Source organism: Equus quagga, chromosome 6 (assembly GCF_021613505.1).
Source record: "Equus quagga isolate Etosha38 chromosome 6, UCLA_HA_Equagga_1.0, whole genome shotgun sequence".
NCBI classification, from domain to species: domain Eukaryota; kingdom Metazoa; phylum Chordata; class Mammalia; order Perissodactyla; family Equidae; genus Equus; species Equus quagga.
Genome location: NC_060272.1, coordinates 73,096,340 through 73,124,302, shown reverse-complemented (window position 1 = coordinate 73,124,302; position 27,963 = coordinate 73,096,340). Strand labels below are relative to the sequence as shown.

General features: G+C 42.2%; 1 protein-coding gene across 5 annotated transcripts in view; it reads left to right on the top strand.

Moving 5' to 3' along the window:
* Positions 1-27,963, top strand: part of MTUS2 (microtubule associated scaffold protein 2) — a 558,867-nt gene that overhangs the window by 482,141 nt on the left and 48,763 nt on the right. For all 5 annotated transcript variants that reach the window (XM_046663636.1, XM_046663639.1, XM_046663638.1 and 2 more), the window contains one exon: positions 20,797-20,863. In XM_046663636.1, coding sequence (XP_046519592.1) covers positions 20,797-20,863 — 67 coding nt within the window. The remainder of the gene's footprint in view (positions 1-20,796; positions 20,864-27,963) is intronic.

Genomic DNA, 27,963 nt, shown 5'->3' with positions numbered 1-27,963 from the left:
CAGACTTTTTCTATAGCCTTGATATTTAGATGGCTTATCTTTGTAGAAAATCCTTGTTTCACATTTTCTTTCATTAAGTTGTTCGTTATTTGTTTATTTATTTTTAAATGTTGCTCCATTGTTCTCTTGCTTTGAATAGCTAATACCTTTGCCCTTGCAATTAGGTAATCTTTTTGCCTAGAGGTCTTGATTTTTTTTTTTAAGTTGCTGAATTTTAACAGGTACATCTTAGAGTTGCTAAATCTGGGTTAATTTTCCCAGGTACCCAGTGGGCTCTGTTGATATGAAGACCTAATTTTCTGGAAAGTTTTCTTACACTATAGTTTTTAAGCATTAGACCTGTTTCATTGTTTAGTTTTCCTCTTCAAGGAGTCTAATGCTATGAGTATTAATTTTTCTTTTTCTGTTTTCCATTTCCAATATTTTCTCTATGACCCTTTTTACTTCTTTCTTTTTCCCATTTTTATTTTCTTAGTTGCTTTTCTACCTTTTAAAATGTTTCTTGTTAAATTTTTATCTTAATATATCTTACCTTGGGCACCTTTTAATTTAATCTTCATTTCTGAGATAACTGTCTTTTCCTTGCATTTTGAAATTCAAGTAACTCTTTTTATGATGTCCTGTTCTTTGTCCATTTCTGTTCTTAGTTTTTACATTTCTCGTTCAAGATCTTTTGTTTATATCTCCAAATGCTACTTTTAGTATGTTTAATTCAGTTTTGAGTGTTCTTTGATAGTTTTCTTCTGCTTCACGGTTGTTTTCTTGGAGGCAATTTTCATCAGTTGAGGTGTTTGGGATCTTATTTTCTGATTCTTTGTAAAAACTCTGTATCTCTTTTTTCACTTTTCCTGTTCATTTTTTTCAGTCTTAGGTGTAGTCTTTGGTGCCTTCTTCTGCCAGTGTAGCCAAGTCCAGATTCTTTAGTGGATTTTGTGGGTGAGTAGAGCCAGGAATTGGGGCCTCTGATTTTTTGGTACTCTTTTGCCTTGTAGGACCCTAAATTTCACCCTTTTTCTTCTTTTCCTTTTCACCACCCAACTACCATAGGGCACTTCTTTCCTTTTTACCTTTTTTCTTCCCCAGAAACTCTTCCTTTCAAAAGACTTCCACTTCAAGTCACACATATCTTTAGGTTCCTTCTTGTTAGACCACACCTGGATCTCCCAGGAGACTTCTGTAGTGCTTTCATAGAGTGAACTAACTGGGCCTGCTCTTTTCTTTTTCCTGCAGTTTGTCTTGCCTGGTTCTTCCTCAGAGAAAAAAGTGTTATGGAAGGGCAAGAGTATGAGAGATTGCTTTCTGAAATTTGGTGGGTTTTACATTTACTTATAATAATTTTGAATTTAGGCATTCTGTATCCTTAACTTATGCTGATGATGTGATTTTTATGTATTTTTATTTTTTTCTTCTTGTTATTCTTTATTGATTTTGAAGAAATGTTTGGAGATGTGGACATAGGTAAATTTCATTGTCTTTCTTCTTTCTCTTTTTAAATCTTTACTATATCTGTCAAATAGCCCTCCTTTTTCTTTAATAGATTTATTTGTACCTTCTATCTTTTCTCTCTTTTACCTGAGCTAGTTTTTAATTTTCATTCATTTATTCATTAATCCAATAAATATGCATTCAGTACTACTCTGTGCTAGGCACTGTTCAAAGTGGAGAATGCAACAAACAGCAATCAAAAACCCCAAACTAAAGTGGGAGTACATTCTACTAGAAGGAGATAAACAACAAACAAATAAGCAGGTTAGGGGCCAGCTCTGTGGCCAAGTGGTTAAGTTCACACGCTCCACTTCAGTGGTGCAGGGTTCATAGGTTCAGATCCTGGGCATGGACCTAGCACCACTCATCAAGCCATGCTGCTATCCCACATAAAAGAACTAGAATGACCTACAACTGGGATAAACAACTATGTACTGGGGCTTTGGGGAGAAAAAAAAAAAGAGGAAGATTGGCAACCGATGTTAGCTCAGGGCCAATCTTCCTCACCAAAAAACATACTTAAAAAAAATAAGCAAGTTATGATAAGTGCCTTGGAGAAGAAAAAATCAGGAAAAAGGTGATAGGGAGTACTGGGGTAAGTGAGGATGTATTATAAATTTACATAGGTATTATGGGAGGGCTTACTGATAAGGTGACAGTGGTTAGGAAACAAGATATGGGTAGCTGGGGAAAAGGTATTCTAGGCACAAGGATCAGTGGGAACAAAATGCCTGAGATGAGAAAATACTTGACATGTTGGAGGCACAACAAGAGGGCCAGCATGGCTGGAGTGTGGTAGATGGTGGGGAGAGCACCAGATAATGAGATCAGAGTGGTAACAGAGGGCCAGTTACCTTTGGGCCTTTGAAAGGACTTTGGTTTTGATTCTGAGTAAGAAGAGAAGCCTTTGGAGGATAGAGGATAGGAGAGAGACATACTCTGACTTTATTTCTAAAATTTCTCATAGTCCAATTTGTTGGGAACAGACTGGGGGTCGGGGCAAGTGTAGGTACAGGAACATCAGTTGGGAGGATATTGCCATTATCCAAGTGAAATATAGTGGCAGCTTGGACCAGGACACTGATAGCAGAGGTATAAGAGGTGGTCAGATTCTTGATCTGTTTTTAAGGTAGAGCTGACAGGATTTGCTTCTAGATTGTATGTAAGATTATAGTTCATTATATTATTTTCAAAGAACCATGGTCACCTTCACTGTAAGTGTAGACTTTTTGCAAACATCAGATGTAATCACTAGTTGTGGGACACCTGCCATTTTCTTCCCTAAAGTAGAAGCATATTTGGGAATCTGGTATGTGCTGCGGAATAAAAGCTATTTAGAATCGTTGGTTTGAGGCCATGTGGCAATCTAGAGTTAGCATTGCTAATGATGTTATTTAGTGATAGACCCACACAAATAGATGGCCAGGGTCTTATCATCAGTGGAAAAAGAGAGAGAGAGGAAAATGGTAAGGTGATTATGAGAGTTAGCTTTCTTCTGTTCTTCTATCAAAAAGACAACAATGGATAGTTGCACCCTTAAAATCTTGTACTTCTTCCAAGATCCAAATCAGAAGAAAAGTCCAGGGGCCGGCCCCGTGGCTGAGTGGTTGAGTTCATGCACTCTGCTTCGGCAGCCCAGGGTTTCACTGGTTCGGATCCTGGGCGTGGACATGGCACCACTCATCAGGCCATGCTGGGTGGCATCCTACATGCCACAACTAGAAGGACTCACAACTAAAATATACAACTATGCACTGGGAGGATTTGGGAAGAAAAAGCAAAAAAAAAAAAAAAAAAGATTGGCAACAGTTGTTGGCTCAGGTGCCAATCTTTAAAACAGAAAAGTCCAGGTGGATGTGAAAGTACTTTCTCCATCTTTGGTTGATGGTGTCTATGCAGTTGGGCCCAAGGGTTACTGTTCCTCAGGGGTTTTAAACACCTTCCAAATGTTAGCACAACAGCTGTATTGTTGCATATTAGCAGAGTCTTTGTGTCATGAAGTTCTTCAACTTTGGCTAGGGTAAGTCCACTCAGTCTTGAGTGTATTTATCCAACTGGTACTTTCTGTGTGCCTGGCACTGGCTAAGTAATGAGGATACAGTCGAATCCTTACAGGCAGATGTGGTCACTGCTCTCATGGAGCTGGTGACCTAGTAGGAAGACAGATATTAAAGGAACAGATCAGATAACTATTTCATTGCTGTGGTGAGAAATGCTACAAAGAAGGAGTAGAGGTTTCTGGGAGAATCTCTTCTTTTTTTCTTCCCTTATTCTTCCCCCCAGACCCCCCCAATACACAGTTGCATGCTCTAGCCATAGGTCCTTCTGGCTGTGCCACATGCCACACCACCTCAGCGTGGCCTGATGAGCAGTGCCATGTCCACACCCAGGATCCGAACTGGCATAACCCTGGGCCACTGAAGTGGAGTGCACGAACTCAACCACTCGGCCACAGGGCCCGCCCCTCTGGGAGAATCTTAACCTGGCTGAGGGGTTGATGACTAGTCTTCCCAAAGGTAAGAAGCCATTTGCTGAGATCAGTGACACATTCTCCTATTTCTGCAGTGATCCCAGTCTGGTTTGGGGAGACCACTGCTTCATCACGGTATAGTAAGGACTAGGGTGCTGGCCACATCCTTTCATCCCTTCTTTATAATGGCAGCCACATTGTTGATTGATATGCAGCTTCTGGTCCACTGTGATCTTCCCTTTCATCTAATATATGTCAAATAGACAGATGCACTTTGGATCTTTGCCAGCTGCCTCCCTTCTCTGTATCTGATTCTACCTGTCAGTTATCCAATCTTGTCCAACCTATCCATCCAGCTAGTAGAGATCATTTTGAATTTCACTTCTCTTATGGGAGTAGTCAACTCTTCTGAATATAATGCAGAAACAAAGACGATATCTCTCCTGCAGTCATCCTACTTACTGACTTAAAAAGGAAAAGAAATAAAGGTACTTTCAAAGACTAACAGACTAGAAAAAAAGACTGTCCTACATAACTAGCAACCTTCCTACTTGGATATTGCGGAAAAGTGACATTTTTATAGTTCTCTTTTGACAAGTATGTAAGGACAAAATAGTACATATGTTATTTGTTTCTTTTTTATAATTCCCTTAAATTCTAAATCCTAGCTATTACATCAAAGGTGTTTTAGAACATCTATTGTCTGTATGCAGATGATCATAACCACCAGTCACTTCTAGTTGAAAGATTTCTGTTTTGTATTTTTCCTTTCCAGTCCGTTCTCACCTCATTAAAATCTCTAGATGGATTGTGTTTGGTAAAAGCTATGCATATTTTCCTGGCGATCCCCTTTGCTAAAATCCAGGGCTCCAGCTCCAGCTCATATTTTAAATGCATGGAAAAAGGAGGGGCCTGGTCGGTGGAACCAAAATAAACAGATGGTTGCCTTGACAATTTGTAAGAGGATCTTTCATGATCGTTTTTCATAGTTTTCTTTTGAAATAAATAGTGAAACAGAGACACAGTTTTTGTCTCTGACCTCCTGCAAATGGCCCCGTAGCTCACAAACTGCATTAAACACCCAAATGCCTCTGCCAAGGAGCCCCTTTGCTTAGTTCCACTCCTCCGTGCTCCCATCTCACCTCCCTTCAGAAAATGGTCGAGACCTGTTCTCAAGGCAGACTGCTAGTGTTGTGGGTGTGAATGTGAGTGAGACACAGCAAGGAGGCCATGATATTTTGGGAAAGACAAATGTAAACAATTACTATTACATGAAGCAGAAGGTCATCGGCAAAAGTAACTATACAGAATGGTGTGAAATCACAGAGAAGGAGAAAATTCACTCCAAACAGGAGGATCAGGTAGGAGAGGTGAAGTGGTGCTGACTGGGTCTTGGGAGTCCAGTTTGAGCAGGAGGAGACTTGAGTCTGACACGGGTCATTGAGGGTGGGGGCTGGGTAAGGAATTTCAAGTTTAAGGAAGACAGAGAAACAGAAATAATAAAATTGAACATTTTAACATTGACTTATGCACATGGTTTCTCCTGTGTCAGTTTAAAGTTATTCATGCCTTGGTTTATAAATATACTTGAAATCCACAACAGTAGAGGCTCTTGTTCCAAGTTCTGAAAATGTGGGGCAGTTTTATAAATATGTTTGCATTTCCTTTTACATTTTCATATGCTCAGATCCCTTATCCAGATTATCCCACAAACTTACAATTATGTAAGCCTTGCGAATAAAAAGTTTCAACAATTGCAATGCAATTCATAAAGTACTGTGGCTAAGGTCATACGCTTTCAAGTCAGATCTGAGTTCAAGACTCTATCATCTCCTGGCTTTCTGTACACCTGACAGTTGTGCAATCTCTGGGCCCCGGTTTTCTCATCTACAAGATGGAGATGATCATAAGGCTTATTTCATATTGTTTTGTGAGAGTTACATGAGATATTGCATGCAAGCCCTAAGCATAGTGCCTGGCATCTGTTAATGATCAGTTAATGTTCATTATTAGTTGCTGCTCCAAAACAGAGTATTTATAAGCTTTTCTCTGAAGAGATATACCAAAAGACCTTCATGTGACTATTCTAAATGCTCATTCCTACTCCAATGCGAGAAAAAAATGCCAGAAATAAAAACCATCTCAAACTCTTTTAAATATTAGGATCCAGAATGTCCCAGATTTCATCAACCTATGAAGTCCTAGCTTCTTTTTATGCCAAATTACAATAATCTAAATCCCCATTCTGTATGTCTTCAAGTAGTTCAGTCTTGTTTTAGATGTTCAAGCACTCTGGGGACTCCTTAGAAGATTTTTGTCAGGGGTGCCTCCCTCCCGAGCCCTTGGCTTGCACCGTGTTGTACAGTCCAGTTTATTTCCCTCAACGTGAGTTTCATTGGGCGTTCTTCCACTTTTAAAGGCCCCAAAAGAAGAAGCTGTTACTTCCTCACCCCATCCTAAGGTCCCATCCTGATTTCTTCAGTGACCTCTTCCAAGGACGTTTTGTATGTAAGAAGGATCACTTCAAGGAAATCTCACTCCTGCCAGGTGGCCCTCAAAAGACAACAAATATCCAAGAGAAGCCTAGAATTCTGTGTTGTGTCAGAAAGGAAGGAATGTAGACTAATGAGTTGTATCCAAAGGACACAAGGACCAACAAGAAAGTGCTCTTATTGGCCAGAGATGAGATAAACTGAGCATCTAAAAAGGCTTAGAAATTCAATCGATTAAAACACATTGTGTACATTAACATAAAAACATGAGTTTACAATGATATTTTGAAAAAATGAGAGAAAACAAACAACCTCTTTGGGTACCATTGCAACACCAAGTCTCCATTCAGAAAATAGGAACTTAAAAAGAAAGGATTAAGCATTTATTCTATCTTTCCTGTACAAACTGTATTGCAGGGAATTGAAATCACCCTAGTTGATGAAAAAAATTCTTTTCTTATATAAAAATTCCAGCTAATAAATGCGAAAGGATGATAGAATCTGAACGTCATATTGTAACTCCCTATGAAATAATTGATTGAGGTCATAATCATTAACAAATGAACCATTAGATGAAAGGTTGATAGGGAACTTTATAATGGAGGAGATGAAGCTGTCACATCTGATCCTCTATGGCTTTGCTAAAAATGGAACACCCAAACATCTCGTGCTTCCTGATGAGATGCAATATGATGCCCACAACATCACAGCTGAGGTATTATTACTCAAATAAATTGAGCCTGAATCTTAGCCAGGCTTAAGAACGAAATTTCATTTTCAGGGATGTCGGAACAAGTGAAATGACATTACAAGGAAACAAACAGGCAAATCCAAAATGTGGGGCATTCTATAAGCCAACCAACCCAGGTCCTGATCAAGGCAATGGCACAGAGGAGAAAGGAAGAGGAGGGGTGGGGAAACTGTAAAATGATTTTCTTTCAGAAACCAGGGAAATCTGGTTATGGACTAGGTGTTAGATGCCAAGGATGTATTGTCAATTTTGTTTGGTGTTTTAATGGTATTGTGCTTATGTAAAAATGTTCATAATTTTCAGCGGTGCACACTAAAGACTTTGTTTAAAAATACCTTAACAAAGGAAAAAAGTCAGACAAATGAAAATAAAGTGACAAAATCTTGATAACTGCTGAATCTGGGTGATGGATATATGAAAAAAAAGTAAAAAACTGATAGATGAAACAAATGTGCCAAAATCTTGATAACTGTTGAAACTGGAAATGGGTATATGAAAGTCCTTCTATTTTTGAGTATGATTGAAGTTTTGTGTTTTTTTTAAAAGAGTTTATTTTTCCTTTTTCTCCCCTAAGCCCTCCGGTGCATAGTTGTGTATTTTTAGTTGTGGGTCCTTCTAGTTGTGGCATGTGGGATGCCACCTCAGCATGGCTTGATGAGTGGTGCCATGTCCGCACCCAGGATCTGAACTGGTGAAACCCTGGGCCGCCAAAGCAGAGCACGCGAACTTAACCACTCAGCCATGGGGCCGGCCACAGTTTTTTAACTTATAAAGAAAACAAACATGGCACCACTCCAGGACATTGGTACCTTTTTCAAAATCTGGGTTACTTGCTCTGAGTAATCTTACCACATGTGCAATTTCAGCAACACCGTATAGGGTGGACTGAGCCAACCCCAGCCCATGCCCTTTAGTGTCCTTTGTGCACAAGAGGAGAAGCTGAATCCCATCTTTCTTTGTGTAGCCTCCCTGTCTCCCCCTAGTCTCCCGTTGGCAAGTGCCTGAGCGAGCACTCTCACACATCGCCCAAGAACAAGCAGTGATTTTCGAGCAGATGCAATCTAAACCTTAATTTAGAAAGAAACAGTTTCCTAAGGTGCACGTTTAAGCATTCTTTACACCACTATAGGGAGAAGTTTAGCTTCTTGGAGCCTCCTCACTCCCACTGGCCCCTTCCACATTAGGGGCTTTGCTCTATCTTGTCTTGATCAGATACCTTTTGTGCAAGCACTACTGCCTCCAAGTGAATGCAAGCCACTACTTTTTAAATTTTTAATTGTGTTAAAATGCGCATGACATAAAATTTACCATTTCAACCATTTAAGTGCATGGTTCAGTGACATTCAGTACATTCACATTGTGTGCAACCAATGTCTAGAATTCTCTTTATCTTGCAAAACTGAAACTCTATACCCATTATACAACAATTCCCCATTCCCACCTTCCCCCAGCTCCTGGCAACCTCCATTCGACTGGTTCTAGTCATTCTCGGTGAAAGAGGCAGCCTGTGCCTCCCAGCGTCACAGAGCCCAGGCAGTGTTGGCTGCCTTCGCCCTGGTACACCTCTCTTTATTTTTTTTATTTTATTTTATTTTTTTTTTTGGTGAGGGAAATTAGCTTTGAGGTAACATCTGTTGCCAGTCTTCCTTTTTGCTTGAGGAAGATTGTCGCTGAACTAACATCTGTGGCCATCTTCCTCTATTTTGTGTGGGATGCCATCACAGCATCACTTGCTGAGTGCTGCATAGGTCCATGCCCAGGATCCGAACCTGCGAACCCTGAGCCGCCTAAGCAGAGGGCACGGACTTAACCACTACGCCACCTGGCTGGCCCCTACACTTCATTTTAAAACAATAAAAATAATGCATACTGGCAAGAGGGTAAAAAGTGGAAATTCACTCTCTCACCTCTCTTTCCCATTCCTCAAGGGTCAGCTGCTCTTATATGAACAGTATGTATTTTTCCAAAACTTTATTCTAGAAATATACAAATGTATGTATGTGTGTAGTTTTGCTTTGTGTTTTATAAAAGTTTATTTTCTCACTCAACAATGTATCATCTTTCCATACCTTGGGAAGGTGTTGGATGTCTAGTATTTTCCATTTTTATGCTGTTACAAACAATGCTGAATTGAGTATCCTTATGCATACACCCTTGCATATTTCTGTGAATATTGTTGTAGGATAGAGGTAGAAACATTGGGTCAAAGGGTGTGTACATTTAAAATTTTGATAGAAATTGAATTTGAAAAAATAAAACAATTTTGGTAAGTACAGCCATATTGCCTTCGTAAGGAATTATGCTTATTGACCTGTTAGCTTAAAGAAAGATTTGAGCTTATTCTTTCAGGTTTAGGGCAAACATCCAGTCTGTTATTTGATCACCAAATATCCTTATCCTCTCTACAAGCAAATCTAAATACCCTGTGTTACTTAATTAAAATCCATTTGGAAAATCTCAAGTTAGTAAAATTACCTAATTTTAACAACTTTTGTCTGCTTATAGTCTTAGGAAAATTTAGCGGACAAAGATGTAATTGTATAATTCTGAAAATGATACATTTCAGGATTTCTCCTTTGAGATTTCAGGAAATATAAAGTTAATCTTGAAAATATGTGCATCTTTTTCGGGATTACATAAATATATTTTTAAATATCCAGTCTCTCTCTTTTTTTTAATACCAAGTCTCTTTTGAAAAAGACTTTTTCCCCCTACTCCCTTCCCTTTTTGATTTTTAATTGTTTGAAAAATTACAAATTGCCCAAAAAGCTCAAGTCCTCTAAGACTTTTATGCTAGTATGTCCAGGAGAAATATCTGCCCCAAACCCCAATTTTAATTGCTTAAGCCACTTAAATGGTTTGTGTATGTCAATCTAGGCAAATGATTTCACAATTATATTTCAAATATAAAGATTTCATCCAACAAGGCAAAAATTGTTCATGGCACACAAATTTGAAAATAAGCAATTGGTGGTCCCATTAGGCAACCAATGCGCCCAGACGAGGAGTTAATGGAAGGAAAGGGCGTAGCCATCACGTCTATAAACATTTTTCCTTCTCAGGAAAATAGCCAGTGTTTGGGCAGAGCGGGTCCCTCTCAGCCCTCTCTGTAGTCCTCAGCCCGGAGGATCCCCTGGAGCCCAGGATCTTCTTTTGTGCTTCCTGCGTCCTCTCCACGCGTGTGTGCGTCGTGCAGAGGCGCGTCTGCGCTCCGGCGCGCTGGGAGCGGCCGGGCTCCCTGCTGCGAGCAGGCTGGCTGTCCTGTAGGGAGATGGCATTGGTAAATGCTCGATTGTTATGCGACTATTGATTCGCCTCAATCTGAGGATTCCAGTGGCAAAGTGACCCTCCCTCCGCCTGTCCCCTCCCTTCCTGGCTCCCGCCCTCCCCCTCCCCGCAGCGGGATCCTCACGCTGCCTACCGCCCTGCGCTCCTCCTCCTCTCGTTCCTGTGGCTTCTGGATTCCTGAAGTTATTAGGAGAAATAAGGTAGCCGAGGGGACCACATGGAAGTTGTGACAGCTCCCAGCGGCGCGCCCCTTTCGTTTGAGCCACTACCTCGCCTTAGGAATTACCCGCTGACACGTTGAATGAAGGAGGTCCCCTTGCCAACCAGCCTGCCGGGATGGGCCACTGCTGCTGCAAGCCTTATAACTGCCTTCAGTGCCTGGACAAGACGGTACTTTGCCTTCCCTCTCCCTCCTCTTCCCCCTCCTCCTTGGAAAGGGCAGAGAGAGAGCCTGACCAGCCACCTCTGTCCCTCTCCCCTGGCATGTGTGTGTGCTTTGTTGGTGAGCAGGAGGCTGCCCTTACTGGTTCCAGTGAGCTAATTGTGAGTGGTGCTCACAGAAACATTTGTTCTCACATACTCTGCAGTGCCTTACATAATTCTGTATTCCTGCAGTCTCAAATGAAACTGTTGCATTTTCCTGAATCAGGAGGGCTCTGCTCAAACATCTTGAAATCCAAACTGCCAAGAAATCCTTGGAATATTCTTAATGCATTTTAATGTACCTGCAAAACCTAAGACCTTCCAGTGAGGAATTTCGATTAGCTAGACATGTTTCTCTTGGCCAACTGCTAACTTTGAAAGTTTGCCACTCTTTTTTTACAAACAGCATCCATCCTTGTAATTTATATTCTTAAGGTCAGAGAAGAAAGCAGCAGTACAGTCATTCTCTCTGTACTTCTTTGCGTCGCAGAGGGGTGAATAACACAGAGGTGGAAACTTAACTAGCCACAGAGTCTGAGGCTGTTTATGTCTTCACTGGAAGGAAAATTCACAGCCAGGAAACTGAGAATAGAAGAATTGTATGACAGTTCCAACACAAAGCCTTTCTTTGCTTTTGACATTTGCCTGTGAGCCTAGAGAGGGATTAGGATATGCTTTTAATTTCACTTCTAGAAATGTATTGGCAAGAAGTCTTGTCTCTGATATATTTTATTTTCACACATATTGGATTTCTCAAAGATGCATGAAATGGGATTTAGCAAGGAGTTGAAATTGCCTCTTTTTACACATGTGGGTATCAGCTGCATAGATAGCTTGAGGTATAGTATGTGACCAAGTGAAGGAAAATATATGGCTTACTATAAAACTCATTACAAGGAGGTCACCTGGGAACTTCTTAGTTATCAGTTCTGTTTATGCACTTTGACCTCAAGTAGGGTTACATACCACCTAGGAAAATTAAACTGATGTCTTAAAAGTCACCTGGTACTTTTGTTCCAATAGAAATAACTATTTCAGTGGGTTTGACTTTTGCTACCATGAGTATGAACTAAAATATTTATGTACATATTTGTGTGCTTTTAACAAATAAAAATGTAAAACATTTGCACTCAGTTGTCTGTAACCCAACATTGACGTGAGTAAGCCCTTTTTCCAGAGAAGTAGTTGCAAAAAGGTGTTGAAGCTTTGTAACAACAGTTATGATAAAAGGGAAGGTTTTGCTACATGTGCAGTGCTGTTGTGATGTTCATCTTCCTAAGCCCTGGTGCGAAAGTTTTAAAAATAGAAGCAGTAATGGGCAGGACATTTTTGAGAAAATATATTTTAAAGTGATATGTCCTCCTTTTTTTTTTTCAAGTCAAGTTCATGAAAATAATTATCCCTGTGTCATTCTTTAATTTAGAGACTTTGGAAGATAATTGAATGTTACTTCATCTCGTTAGCAGTATGATGTTTAAGTAACTTTCAAATGTTTTAGCTTTGAAACTTCAATCTTAGACAAATTATTCTTTACCGAGGAACTTAAAAACTTACACTGCATCTGTCAACTCTCTCATTGTGTTTACACCCACATTTCCACTATTTTAGAATAGCATTCCCATTGGAGGTTTTGTAAAATGTTCAAAGGTGCTCATTTTAGGAATGAGGATTTTCTTTACTTGAATTTAAAAAGTCATCGTTTTATTTAGTTGCCGGCTTTTCAGGATAACTTCACAGGAAGTATGCCAAAATCATTTGTTTATCCCCTAGTTACCTATTGGGCAGGCGTTGTAGACTAGGAGCATGGTGGGAGTCCACTCCAACTTCGGGAGTCAGTACTCCTTTAACTCCCGCCATAAAGTCCTTCAGTCTGTTGATCAGCGCTAACAATCCCAGCATCGGCATTGACAGAAGCCTAATAAAATTGTTGACGAAGTTGTTTCTGGTTACATTTGCCCAGCTTAATAAACCTTAAAAAAAAATTTCCTCAGAACTTTATATGGATACCAAATAAAAAACTTAATTTTGAAAAATAAAAAATTTTTTAACAGTTTGATCATAGTGCAGCTAAAGATGTTCTGAAAAGAATGATGGGACAATTAAAGGTACTTTTTAAGTAATCAGTTTCAGAGATGAGGCTAAGAAATATAAATATGAAGATGCTTCTTTAGCATCACTTTATTGGGAGAAACTATAGAATCTTGGCTAGAGTATAAAGTGAATTAAAATGTACTAAATGAACAAATGGTTTTTAAAAGCTGGTTGTGCTTATGTATTTTCAACTTTTAAAATACCAGTTCATTGACAATATTTGTTGCTGGTTTACTCTGTGCTCAGTTATGGCGACTATCAAAGAATTCTTAAAAGGCACAGCCAGCCCTATGGAGTTTACCAGTTGTTCGTTTGGTTGTACTTCTATCTTTTCCAGAGAAATTACAAGTGAGATAGGCAACAATAACACTTACGGAGGATTAAAACATTAGTACAAGACTGGAGGATAGTTAAGTGAAAGTTACGTGGTAATGACCATACCTGGAATCTAGTGAAAGGAGAAATCAGTGTTGGAATCATAGGCAAGGTTTCTTGGAAAAAATCGATCAGGGTTTGCACTTTGAGGAATGGGGTGGAGTTTTAATGAACCAGTAAGGAGAAGGAATGGAATTCTAAGGAAGGAATGCATGAGTAAAGGGGTTTTAGCCCAGTTTGATGAAAGCTGAGAGTAAACGAAGTGGGAAATCTGAGGACATAGAGAGTGTGGGGAAATACTTCCCAGGCTGAAAGCCAGACCCAGGTTTTTCAACTTGAGTTAATAAGAAGTAGGAATCCATTGTGGAATTTTGAACAGGGAGGCAATCCATAGAAAAACTCATTCCACAGGTATTTTCAAAGGAAAAATCTGACCCAGGAAGGCCGCTGGCACCTTGGATGGATCCCAAAGAATCCATTCACCTGTGGACTCAGCCTGGTCCAGGATCAAGCTGCCAGCTCTGTGTACAGAAACTCCATACCCCTAACCTTCCAGAGTTGATCGTTCTTAGGAACATTGAATTATTAAGAGAAACAAACTAGGTGTATAAACTAGAATGCCAGCTTTTTTTTTTTAACAATAAGAAATGTAACTGACAAGCGAAAGAATGATGACAAGGCTGATGGACATGTTATTTCTTTTTAGAGTCGAAAGTCTAGCTTCATAAGCTTTGATGAGACTGGACTCTGAGTCAGCAAGTTGATATTCAGGCATTCAGCGGCCTCAGAGCCCGGGTGTCCGTGAGCTGTCACCAGTCTAGCCTGAAATATACTTGGGAAGGCTGTGCAATTGTTCCTGCCCTGATGGCCACCTCTTCTCAGCTCCCTTTGCTTTCTCCCCTTACTGCAACTGGCCTTGTCTTGCTGGTTTCAGTCCTGTCCTGTCCCTTTAGGGTTAGTTTGCATATCTCTACCCTAACCTTTTATGTGCTGATTATAATCTCGGAGGCTAATCTTACTTACCTTTTCTCTAAATTCTTGGTAGGGGCAGGAGTTGGGAGAAGGCACCTCACTGTTCCTCCCAGGTATTGGTGTGTAATTGGACAGTAATACATTTGAGAAGGTGATTAGAGGAAGGCAGCATCCAGAAAGGTCAAGAAACTTGGATCAAAAATGATGGTACTGGCTAGTTTTCCTTTCCTTTGCTTCTCCGAGATCCAGAATTTCCCAGCATTACTTCTTTGGATTCACACTCCTCCTTGGGCCCCGTAAGTCCCTGTCCTTTCTAATTGTTCACTAGTCATCCAGGTATGGTATGAAAATCCCTCATTAACTACAGCCTCTTAGGTAAGCTCAATGTTTTGCAACCACTGGCTCTTCCCACCATGCACAAGGGCCACGTCTGGAATGAAGCACCTTTAAGTTTAATCCTTCTGATTTCTTTTAAAACAAGATATGGCTTTGTCCATTTTCCACACAAGTAGACACTGACATGTATTTAAGAATATTAAATGTGAATGATACTTCCCCTTTGACCAGTCTATATTAAATTTCATTTCAGAATAGAAAAGCAGATACAAAAATACAGTGGCCTGTGTTAATTATACGTGAAAGAAATAATACTTATTGATTAAGTCAAAGCATGGCATCAGTGCTGCCTTAAAGCTATAATAACTGAAATGAAAAACAAAAGGTCAGCCTACCTCCCAAAGGAATTTTCCACAGAGCTATATTATGAATCTGGCCAATCTTCACAATATTAATATTGAAAATGAATGCAATATTCACAAAAGATGGTATGAAAACAACGCCGAAGATCTGCATGTTCTGTTGATATCACCTTGTGGCTGGTCGTTTTGAAATACAAAAGAAAACATTTCCCTATTAAGACAAAGTTCCACCACGCAGAATTAAATTCTAACCTGAACTCATGGAGCCCTGGGTGAAAAGCAATATTGTTTCTCGAAGAAGGAAAAATTCCTTAACCTCTTTGTAATTTTGTGTGTATATATGTCACTTTGGTTTTCAAAAATTCACAGTAAAAATTATCTGGATGTTTCCTCAAATGCCAGAATTCTATAGATTTCTCATTTAACTCCCTGTTGTGGTTCTTTTGTTTAGCCTGGGGGCAAGCCGCCCTGCTCACATGGTTGAATTTTCCTGATCTGCACTGATTTCAGGGCAGGCTAAAAAGATAGGAGAGATTAGTTGGGAGTCTTTGGGCTTACATATATATTTTTTTGAATTTACATTTATATGCCTCTTTTGAAAAATCAGGTGGGGAAGAGGGCACTGATAAAAATACTGGAAGTACAGTAAATTCTATGAAATTGTCATCAGTACCTATTGTAGCCCATCAAGAATTCTTTCAGGGAAGATCACAGACCAGAGAAAGAAAACTTGGCTAGGAGAAGAGAAGGGCCCATCTGCTGGGGGTGACAAGGGTCCCAGAAAGAGCCCCCGATGCTGTTTTGTATCACCAGTTCTCCTGGCCTGTGCGTGGGTGCTCCCTTCGTATCCTCCTGCTTGTTCATCCTCTGGGCTCAGGAAGTCTCCCAGCCAGCCCTGCCCGGTTGAGTTATGTCACATTGTTTTGTAATTTGCTTATTCATTTATTGACTCTCTGGGAGACTCTTAAGCTCCTTGAAGTCAGAAATACCCTGCTCAGCACGTCTGCCTCGCACATAGTAGGAACTCGGTAAATATGTGTTGCTTTGTATAAATTTCCTATTTCTGGATTAGTTTGGGTGAAAGCACTTCAGATTCACCCAACATTCAGTTTTAATAATAAACAGTCTCTCTCATTGGTTTCTAATTCAAGGAAGGGCTTACGTGGCTGTTGCCCAAGTGCAGAATCACAGGGTGATGCTAATAAGGAGAGATGTTTTCACTTCCTTTTACCACGAGTTCACTGGAATAGCATCAACCACCTGAACAGATAGCTCCCATTGACCAAGCATGTCAAAATAACAGAGTGTGGCAGGCTTGCTTGGGGCTTGGCCACACGTCCAGTTGCTTGAAGTTAATGGAATGGTTAGCAGGCTGTATGCTTTGCCAGGCTTTTGTAGCCAGGAAAGATTAAAGGCAGCATTCTCCAAGACTTTGTGAGTGCCCTGCCGTGGAGAGCCATGTCCAAGAAGAAGTGTAGGCTCCACTGTGGTGGACGTACAGCGGTATGTTTAGGGCTAGAGGTGAAGGGGGAGAGTTGGAGGTGTCATGGGAATAGCTCATCTTGGATTCCGTCTGTGAATGCAGTGTACCACGCTGAAGAGAGAGAGAGAACTCAGAGTGCAAAGGAGAGGTACCTGACCAAATAAAAGAGGTAGCTAAGAAGATGCAGCTGCGGGAATGGGGCTTCGATGAATGTTCTCCAAGTGTCCATGTCCAGTTAAGCCTGTCCTAGAGTAAACAGTAATTTTAGAGGAATGGCCTTAGACTTCACGATTTCTGGACTGTATCACTGGGATAGTTTGGATGGTTAATACCGAGTTCTATTCTTAGCCCTTTGGAGTGAAAGCAGGAGCGCATGTGCTTGGCACCAGTTAGGAATTTTCCACTCATTCCCCATGTAGGGAAGGACTGATCTCACACTGGGCCAGCAGAGGAGGCCTCGCTCATATTTCACCCATCCCACTGTGTCATCGCCCTGGACCTGGCGTAGGCTGGGGAGCGAAGGGGAATGGTGGGCAGGATCCTTTCAAAGGGAGTCTTTGGGGCAGCCTTACTTCTGGATGTGGGGTCCTTGCAAGATGGCTGCTGGAATCTGTTGAGCCACGAAGGAGGAGGGATGACTTTTTGAGGCAAGGAGTAGAGGGTGGAAGTTCCCTTTACGTTCACCTCTTGCTTAAGGAGCAGTGTTGCTGCAGTCATGGCTGTTGGCTCATTCCAGTGCAGGGCAGCACTATGTCATTCTGGTTTGGCTTGCAGAAAACAAAAAGTAACTTAATTGATGCAGAGAATTCATAAATTAGAAGAGATGATATCATTTCAAAAACAAGCACTTAAGGAAGAAGGGCTGTCGCCAAACTGCACAGGCTGACCTTAGCGAGCAAGCCAAGCTGAGTTGTGCCAGCATCTTCAGCAGGAATGTATCCAGAGGCCATCAGAAAGGGTTAGGAAAGCCAATAAATAGCTACCCTATCAGAAGGTGCAGCCTCACGTAGGCCGTACGGGAAATGTACCAACATGCAACCAACAAATTCACACCAAGGACAGATACAAGGAGTTCAGGCCTTAGGGTGGGGTGGGAATGCAGCCAGGGAACTTCTTCATTGAAACAGAGTGATTAGGAGCTGACACTGAAGACATGAAGTCTTCCAGTTAGACATGAAGAGCTTCATAGTAATAAGTACTCAGATGCCATGCGAGGACCAGCACAATATGGATCTTGACGTTGGGCTCATGTAAGCATGGGTAGGAGGGGAGGATCTCAGTGTGTTAGTGTTTGATAAAGAGTGTGGACTCTGGGTTAAAACTCCTGCCTTTGCCATTTCCTGGCCAGTTGTGTGTGGGCCGGTACTTAGCCGTAGAGCCCCAGTTTCGTCCTCCAAAAAGGGAAATAAAATCTAGGACCCAGTTGACAGTATTGGAAGGAGTAAATGAGATAAAGGGCTTACCTTGTGCTATGCCTGGCATGCAGAAAGTGTTTGGTAAAGATTAGTGTTAATACTGGTGTGGTAACTAACCAGACCTTTCCATAGTTTCGTCACTTTCCTCTACATTTTAGTCTTTAGGTTTGCTGCTTCTCATTGGCAGCTGACCCTTCCTTGTAAGCCGTTTCATCACAGTGGTTTGAAACTGGTTGGTTTTATAGCCCGTGCTCACAGAAGGTTGGGAAGACGGTGGGATGGGGCCATCTTCTTCAGTCTTCTCCCTCTCTGCTTCCCAAGTGGAGAGGTGCAGGGTCTCTAACCTCACTTGTTTCCTTCCTATTTAATCCCCTTCTATCTCCTCTCCCTTCCCATCGGCTCCTTTTCCCTTCTTTCACTCTCACTTCTATTTCTCCTAAAGCAAAGATAGGTGGGGCAGGCCTGGCCACAGATATCAGCATTAGCTTTTCACCAAAGTGAGTGTTAGTGAAGGTCTTGGTCACAGTCTCGACCTTAATCAGCACTGTCTCCAGCGGAGACCCGTCCTCCTCACTGGACCTTCAAGCCACACCTTCCCAAAATGTCTGATTCTCCTGTCGCTGGAAAGTGTAGCGTGACTTGGTGTGATTCGATGGATCCCTCCACAGGCACTGTTAACATCTGCCCGGGGCTGCAGTCCAGGGTGCCGCTGCCGGGAGCTGCGGGAAAGGTTGACTTGGGTTAGCAGTTAGAGTTCGTTGGTTGTTTTTCTTAAGTTCTGCTTGTTGACTGCCTAACCTCGTCTAAGTCTTTGCAGCTCTCAGCACGCAGAGTGAATACTTCACTAATGCTATTTCTGGACTGATAAGTGCAGTATTTCCATTCTCTGGCTGTGCTTAGGAATTGAGGATACACGAGTGTTCAAACTGATTCTTGGTAGTAGAAACAGCTTTTTCACTTGTTTAAGATTATGTCAGGGTAAATACTGAAAGTTGCCCTCTCTAGAATACCAAATTTTCTTAACTTGTAAGAAGTTGAATGTCAGCCAGTCATATTATGCTGCTGTTAGACAAGTACCTAATCCCTGTGGTCAGTCTGATGGGAACACTTTCCCTGCTCTGGGCTTCCTGGTCTTTCAATTTAGAGTAAACCAGGGAAGAGCCAGGAAGGTGCATTAAAAACAAACAACAAAAGAAAACCAGAGCATAAGACTGACATGCCAATTCTAACCACATTTAGATACTTAGTGTGGAAAAGCACTTATTATCTACAGACCATACCCTGTATAATGTATAATGTAGGATGTTATCCAGTTACAAATAAAATAAAAGGAAACACCGGAGTTACGGTAACAGCTAACACTTGTGAGGGCTTGCTAAGTGCCAGGCACCATTCTAACTACTTCACGTATGTTAATTCCTTTCCCCCTCAGGACAACCCTGTGCGCTGGGCATGGCATAGAGGCAGCATCGCTTAGTGATTAGGAAAATATGCACTCTCAGGTGTGATTGCTAGCTGTCAACTTCAGGGAAGGGAAGGATGCTATGGGCTGGGATGGAAGGAGAGAGCTTCATGAATGAGATGGGGGACCACTGTCCCTCAAAGGATATGTTATTGCTACATTGTTCTTAAGAGAACCATGAGCTAATGTGTTGATGCTTGTAACTAAAACAGCTCTCAGTTTGTTATGCAAACAGAATTTTATTTTGGCATTTTGAAATTATGACATTGCTTAGCAAATGCCCTTTGGATAACCTGAGACCCTCCCATCAACCCAAAGTAGCACACGTTACTTGGGTCTGAGCACAGCAGACACAGAAACGAGATTGTGACAACTGCCTGTTCGCATTTGGCACAGTTTCTTTGGAGATGCTGAAGTCCAGGTCAAAGGAGGTTAATAAAGAAAGACCATTCACGAGGCCCTGGTGATATTCATGCTAGATATTTGGTACACATTTTAGCCAAAATTCCCTCTCTGGAAATGTTTGGGAGTACCTTCTACAGAATGCCAGAGACTTTCTTTGAAGGCCTATATTTTTGGTATTTCTACTCAAGAATTTATAGAACACATCTTTCCTTATTATTAGCAGTAATAAAATCATAACAGATGTAAATATTTATGCTGACTCAGTAACCCAGATTACAAATTCAGAACATCTTCAACTAATTCTCTATTTTGTCATAGAAGGTATTTGATTTGAAAACAGCATAGCAGTTGTTTAGCTACAGATGCCATTCTTTGCAATAAATAATACTTCAGGTGTGAGTTTTCCTCTTTCTCCTTCTGTTGATGCAGAGAGTGGAACGAAAAACTTGGAAACTTTAAGTTTTGGTGTTGATATTATTACAAAGAGAAATGTTTGGTGTTAAGTTTCTGCTCATTATTCATTAGGTAGCTGACTGTATATGGACAAAAGGGTAAGTTTAAGGGGACAGTTGGTAAAATAAGCGTTTGCCCCTCAGAGAAATATGGTATGGACGTATTCATGGTCAAAAATCTCATAATAGTGATAATAATTAAAAATGTATAATAATATATAACAGTAGATTAATGGGTAGGACACAGACATGCAAAGAAGTATTGTAGGACAATATATATGAGTGCCATAGAGAGAAAAGCACAGCCACGGGTATTATTAATCTTATATTGCAAGCCTTGCGATTTGAATGTGATACAAATGAATGAGTCAGACTTGGCTTTGTAAGTTTTTATATGCTTGTATAATGAGAAAATTATCTCCTTAAGGGCTAGACTTATAAATATTTGCTTAATATGATTCATTAATTAAACATGTGAAAGTGCTTATCTAGCATAAAACTAGGGGACTCTCGGTATCCATTTTGTTTTTTCAGAATGAAAGTGCCCTTGTGAAAGAAAAAGAGCTGTCAATCGAACTTGCAAACATCAGGGATGAAGTTGGTAAGTAGGGCATTGAAAATGAGGAACATAAAGAATGTCTTTTCCTGATACCTGTAAATGTGTAACAAGAGCAATTATGCCTCGTGTAATAAGCCTGAGCAAACCTGCCCAGGTGAATGAAGCATCTTACCCAGCACAGGGGTGGGTTGTTGTAGCCTTGCAGGGAGCCATAATTTTTACGTCTCTGTTATTATAAAGCCAGCTTCGTAACAGTTCACAGTGGAGCTAATCAGGCCTTGACTCCGCTCTTCGCAGATAGCAACACATACATCCATCTGCGTTGCGTGCTGTTACGAGCACCTCTCCATCTAGGCAGCCCCTGGGCAGGCAGAGCTCCAGAGAAGCAGCTCTGCATTGGTGGATAACATGAGGTGCTTTCTGTAGGATGCAGGTATTCCATGGCTTCCTGCCACCGTATACCCTCCCACGAAATACTCCGTGATGTAGAACAAGGTCAAAATCACAAATCTGCATGGCTTAAAAATGCTAGGGTTCGTGTTGAAACTCCCATTCTTTGGCGGATAGGATGGCATAGTTCGGTCTGAACCATAAGAGACCTTACAAATGGTAGGATGATCCCCAGACCCTGGGGATGTCATAAGAGGTGGGCTTTCACTCTAGGCCAAAGATTAGACCAAGTGTTTGCCATCTTCCAATTTCTTGACCCCATTTCTCTCTTGAGGATCTCTTATTCTGTTTTCCCAGGAATCAGTCAGCAAAGGCGAAATAAATGCGACCTATTCCCCTTGGCCTCTCTTCTCTACGTCAGGCATTTCTCCTCTATCCAGTGTGGTCCTGGGGGCAGCCCACTATGTGCAGGTGTGGCTTTTTCCATGAGCAAAGGGATTGAATGGTCCCCGCCATCCTCAGCGGGTGACACCACGCCTTCCCCCCAGGCCAGCCATGCAAGTAGGCGTCCAGCCTGAAGGCCAGACTTTCCCAGGGAACACAGGCCGCAGGGTGTGCAGTGGACACGGTAGTGATTTCCAGACACAGCTTCCCCCACTCTTTTGTTTTATTGTTCTTTACCTTAAAATTTTTTTCTCTTCACTGTGAGTTTTGTGACTTCCTTGTCATTGAGACAGATCAGCAGTGGCCCCTTCTCCCCTCTAAGGCCCCTGTGGGAAAGCAGTAAATAGCAATCCCCACTTCCTAGCCTCACTTGTGTGTGATCGGAGCAGCAAGACCATGCCACAGCCACAGGGGCTCCTACATTTGACCCGCCCCTGAGGAGGAGCCCATGGGTGAACCCAGATGTGGGGTTTTTTGGGTTTTTTTTTTTTATTTGAGGAAGATTAGCCCTGAGGTAACTACTGCCAATCTCCTCTTTTTGCTGAGGAAGACTGGCCCTGAGCTAACATCCATGCCCACCTTCCCCTACTTTATACATGGGACGCCCACCACAGTATGGCTTTTGCCAAGCGGTGCCATGTCCGCACCAGGCATCTGAACCGGTGAACCCTGGGCCGCCGAGAAGCAGAACTTGCGAACTTAACCGCTGCGCCACCAGGCCGGCCCCTGAGATGTGGGTTTTTCTGAGAGGCCTGCCAGGAGCGGCAATGGCAGAGTTTGTGAAGAAAGCTCCTGGGAAGCCAGGGTCCACAGGGCATGTGTTTCCCCATGAAATGGATGAGTTCTTAGATGGTTCTGAAGCTTAGTGGTTGTGAGCGTGGGCTTTGGAGGCAGATGACCCGGGTTCAGGTATGGTGAGGTGGCTGACCTCTCTGGCCCTCAGGTTCCCCTTCATAAAAAGGAAAGTAGATTGAAGAAGACGGTGAGAGAGTGGTCTGTAAAGGTGACTCTCATAACTGTTGAGCATGCAGCACCTTGAATCTGAAGATAGAGGACAAAATCTTCCACTCTAGGCTGAATTCCTTCCCAGGGAGACGTCTGCACCCGCCATGGGCAAGCTTTGGATCCAGGGGTGTTCGTCCTGACCCAGCTGGGTAGGGTGTGCCAAATCCACTGCTGCTTTCCTGTTCTTTCCCGAAGCTTCTGAATGCAGCAGGAACCACACAAGGATTACTCTGGGTTTTTATATTTGTCTTATTTGATGTCTGCATTAGTGCTAAGAATAGAACCAGAAGTCAGCTGCCAACTGAAAAGGCTGGGGGGTGTGGGGGTGGGTGGAAGGCCTTGGCAGCCCCACCACTGGGGCCATTCAGCCCGGCATTCAGCCCCAGCGGACACTTGAACAGGAAGTACCTGAACCGCTGAAGAGACTGCGTTTGTGAGAGAAGAAAGACAGGGGAATGTGGATCAACCATTAACTGTAAAGTCCATAAATTCTAGTGTCTTGACCTGCAGTGTATTCCCTTGAAGGGAATGGAGAATTCAGCATGCAAACCTGACTTACAAGGGATCATATAGAGAGATGGTCAATCCTGTGTCCTTACCACCAGCCCTACCCTTATTTAGACCCCTTGTCAGCTGAGTCTGACGGGGGCCACTGGAGGAGGGGACCGTGGGGGCACTGTAGGAGGATGTGGAATTTCTAAAGGTGGTGAATTCAGACATGGAGGAAGGGAAGAAGCTGTAAGAAGTCAGAATAGTTCAGGGGCACTTATTGCAGATCCCAGAACAGAGCTGGCTGGTCCCTCAAATCTAAAAATTCCTGCTTAAACTTTTCCATATCTATTAAACTGCTGCCCTAAATCCTGCCAATATCTGCTCGTAAGTACTCATCAGTTGTCTACACCCTTGGTGTGAATAAATTCAAACAAAGGCTTCTAGCATCTAGCCTGAATTAGCTATAGCTGTGGTTCCCAGCCATGGTGCATATTAGAATCACCTGGAATGCTTTTTAAAATCCTAATTCCCAGGGCCTACCCTAGGGCAACAGAATCAAAATATTTGAGGGCGAGGCCTCGACATTATTTTAATTCCCCAGATGTGTGTTAAGTTCAGTTTGAGAGTCAGTGAACTACGTTGAAGGAGTGGGGATTTTGATTTGGGTCAGGACAAAGGAGGGGCAGTAGGTCATTTTGGCTAGGCCTCGGGGTGGGGGAGGCTCCCATAGTTGAGGCTCTGGGAAGCAGGAGGGGCCTAGGGCAAGAAGCCCCAGTGGGCAGAAAGGGAAGATGCACAAGACATGTTCCACCTGCTTTGAATTTACACACAGGGTCACCTGGCTCCCTCAAATGGGGAGGAATATCCTCCTTCCTACTTCCTCCTTCCTGCACCTTTGCCTGTCGGGCTGGGCTGTCAGTCCTGTGTCAGCTCCCTTCCGGGTTAGATGGGCTTTCGAGGACCAACAGCAGAAAGTAATCCCCTGGTGTGTTTGCTGTCACGTTTCACAATTACAATACATTCCCATTTGTGACTTCTCTGGTGGAGCTACAACAGAATCTTCTAGAAGGTGTGAAGTTTGAATAATGCCCTTTACCATAGATTTTAATATATATTATCCCACACTGATTGAGAACCCCTGATTATGATAGTTCTTAAGTAGGGATTTCTGGCAATTGATTTACAAGTAAACTTTGAGAACATCTCCTAATGAGTGATGTTTTCCGATGCCACTTCCGACATCAGATGTGTGGGAGATTTTTCGACACTAATAACCAATTCTCTGTACCTTCTGGGTATCCAACAATTCAATTCTAACACTAACTTTCCAGAGTTAGCACAGACCTTACAGGTTAAAGGCCAGTCCCATGAGATTGCCCCCACTTCAGATCCCAGTCATAAGTCCCAGGTGCCATCTGTACTTCTGACCAACTGGTTCCCACAGCCCCCTCCCTAGGTTTGATAATCTGCTAGAATGACTCACAGAGCTCTAGAAAACACTTTACTTACATTTACCAGTTTATTATAAAGGATTCAACTCAGGAATAGCCAGATGAACGAGATGCATAGGGCAAGGTATTTGGAGCTTCCGTGCCCTCTCAGGACGAGCCACTCCCCCAGCACCTTGAGGTATCACCAACCTGGAAGCTCTCTGAGTCTCCTTATTCAAGAGTTTTTATAACCCAAACTCCAGCTTCCCCTCTCCCTGGAGGTTGGTGAGTGGGGCTGAAAATCCCACCCTTTTAACCACCTGGACTTTCCAGCCCCATCCTGAGGCTATCTAGGGGTCCTTGTTAGCATAAACTCAGGTGTGAAGGAAAGGGGCTCACTACGGATAACAGATGACACTCAGGAAATTCCTAAGGCTTTAGGAACTCCAGGGACAAAGACCGATAAATTATTATTATACCACACCAAGCCAAGGTACTGCCCAGTTATGGAGCATGATTCACTCACTTAAAAGGTTCTGAGCACCTTGTACGCAGCAGGCACAGAGTCATAGTACTTCAGAGGTGGTCCCGATCTTAATGACTTAGAGAGCAGTAAACCGAGACTTGGTCAAAGATCTTGGCTAGAGCTAGGACGCCTGCAGATACCAAGAAGAAAAACTTAGGTCTCCTTAATGTCAGTCCATTCATTCATTCAACAAGTATTTATTGAATGCCTAGTATGTGCCAGGCGCAGGCTAGGCAGGGTCACCATGGATGGTGGAGTACGTTGTACCCTGCATTGGGGTGCCCCTCTGAGTAGGGGCTGAAATGCATCCACACTGCAGCCACTTGCCAAGCCCTGTGCCCCAGCATGGGGCTACTGCCACCCAGAGGAAATGGCACTTTTTTCTAATTTGTACAAGGGTGCCGTGTGGGCTGGCTATGTCCTGGTGCTATGTACAAGGGAAAGTGGTGAACAGGACTCAGCTCATGTCCTTAAGGAGCTTACAATCAAAGGCTCTGTGGAGGAGGGGCTATCTAAGATGGGCCTGCATAATGACTAAGGTTTGGTTAGATGCATGTAAGAAGGGAAAGAGCACAGTTATTGAGCATCTCCTGATGCCTGCTGCCCTCAGGGAATGTGCTCTGGACCAATGGATGCCATGACCATTTTCAGGTATTACCCATTCTGCATACCTATGGAAAGAAAAACTGTTTGTTTCCCCATTCCTCTTTCCGTGTAGCAAAAAATCTTTTCACCCTTGTCATTTAATAGTTAAAAAACATTCTATCATACTGATAAACTAGAATAAGATACTCTTCCCTTTTGAGTATTTAGGTTTTTACCATTTTTTCCTATTATGCAACAAGGAGCGTACTATTTCTAAATTACCTCTTTCCTCTTGTGTTATTTTCTTGGAATATATATTGAAAGTGTGGACCAATAATTTTGATAGGATTTCGCCTTTGTTCTAAACTCATCTGTATGTGAAAACGCCTTGGTATTTATTCTGTAAGCCGAGATAAAAGATTATGGTGGATTTAATCTCTTGTAGCTAGTGTTGCCTTATAAAGAGGAAATTAAATCAATCTCCATCTCTCTCTCCCTCTCTCTCTCTCTCTCTGCCTCTCCCCCTCCTCCTCCCTCTCTCTCTTTCTCACACACACACACATACACACACATCCAATTATGTACCAGGGTGTAGTTTGGGATGGAGCTTCTTGTGGTCCAAGAGTCGAGTCCCTGTGGAATGGCTGAAATTGCTGTTGTCTGTGTTAAGTTGTGTCTCCTGTGGAGACAGGGATCTCTGGTCATCCTCTTGAAAGCCTCTCATCCTCAAGTCACCCTCCAGGGACGATGGCTCTTGCCTTGACTTGGGACTTGGCCTTAAGTGGGTCTGTCCTTTGAAAAGTCTTTCCCAAGCTATAGTGGTTGTGGGATGAAAGGGCATTTGGGGTCTCCAGGAAACCAGAATCCAGCACCACATCCAGAGAAGGAGGAACAAAGATGCTAGAAACATATTTAATATTTGATTTTTTTAATCACATTAAAAAATTTCCCAGAAAATGTAGTTCTTAAAATATGAGGCTTGATTTTTGGATAAAGTGGCATTCTCCAAATTTGGAAGTCAAATATTGCATAATTGAAGGGTCACTCCTACATTTGTAAATGCTGAAATAGATTTATAAGGTATTCTTCCTAGGAGCAGATTGTTTCCCTGCAAGACCTGAGGCTCTAAGCTGTTGACCACCATCAGGTGGATGTTTATGGTCTTCTCTCCAGCAAAGCTGCCTTATTAGAAAACCTGAACCTTAAAAAAATATGAGTTAAAAAAATGAATTGGATAAACTCCACCAGATGGAAACACGTGCAATGCATAGCTAGGTTCAAATGGAGCCTTCTGGCTCACACTCCTTGTTGGTCCCAAGGCTGTCCCTCCCAGACCAGAAGTCCTGTTGAGATGTACGCGCCGCCCCCAGTTGGACCAACGCTAACCCACTGCACACTCCCACCAGATTCCTTCCTCAGGGCCGCTCCAAGCTGTGCCTGTCTGAATTTGGTGTGAAATTGCCTCTTATCTTTAAAGCTCTCATCAGCCCGGCTGCCCTCCTTCTGGCCTTATTTACCTGTACTGCCCCATCCCCAGTGCTGATGGACAAAGCTGCCGTCTGCTTCCACCTGTGGCCTCTGTCCCCCTCTTCTAGCCCCCGCCTCTTGTTACAACCTCTGTTCTGACTGTTCCCACCCCGAGCCAGGCCCATAGGTTTTTACCGTTCTGCCAGTTTCCAACTTCAGATGGACTTTGCTTTTTTGTCTCTATTGAACACTTTAAACACACTTAACATGAAATATAGTTTTAAAACAGCAGCGTTTAAAAAAACAAGTCATTCTGGCAGAGTTTCTCAGCTGTTGTACAGACAGCTAAATGGTTAAATCCACATTTTGATTAAAGTCTGCTTATTGAAAGGAAGCTAAAAAATACTGCAGTGTTTTCTCTAATATAAAATAAAGAATTCTGAGAGCTTTGATATAAAGGTGTGATAGAAATCTAAGTTTATGGCGATAAGCACTGAATTGTTATTTATTTTGTTCTTAAGTTACTAACCAGAATGAATTTCCCCCAATTTATTCTCATTTATAACTGGCAGCTCAAACATATGTACACACACCACTGGGAGTGTATTTGTGAGATGATTTTACCTTTCAGAATAATACATAAAATTTGTCTTCCAATTTTATCATAATCCCTTATATTTACATAGTGCTTAGTACTTACTAAGCTCTGTCACATATTATGTTTTATTTATTCATTTAAACAACTCAATGAAGTAGGGGTTGATATCTTTATTTTATAGAAAATTGAAGCTCAGAAAGATTCT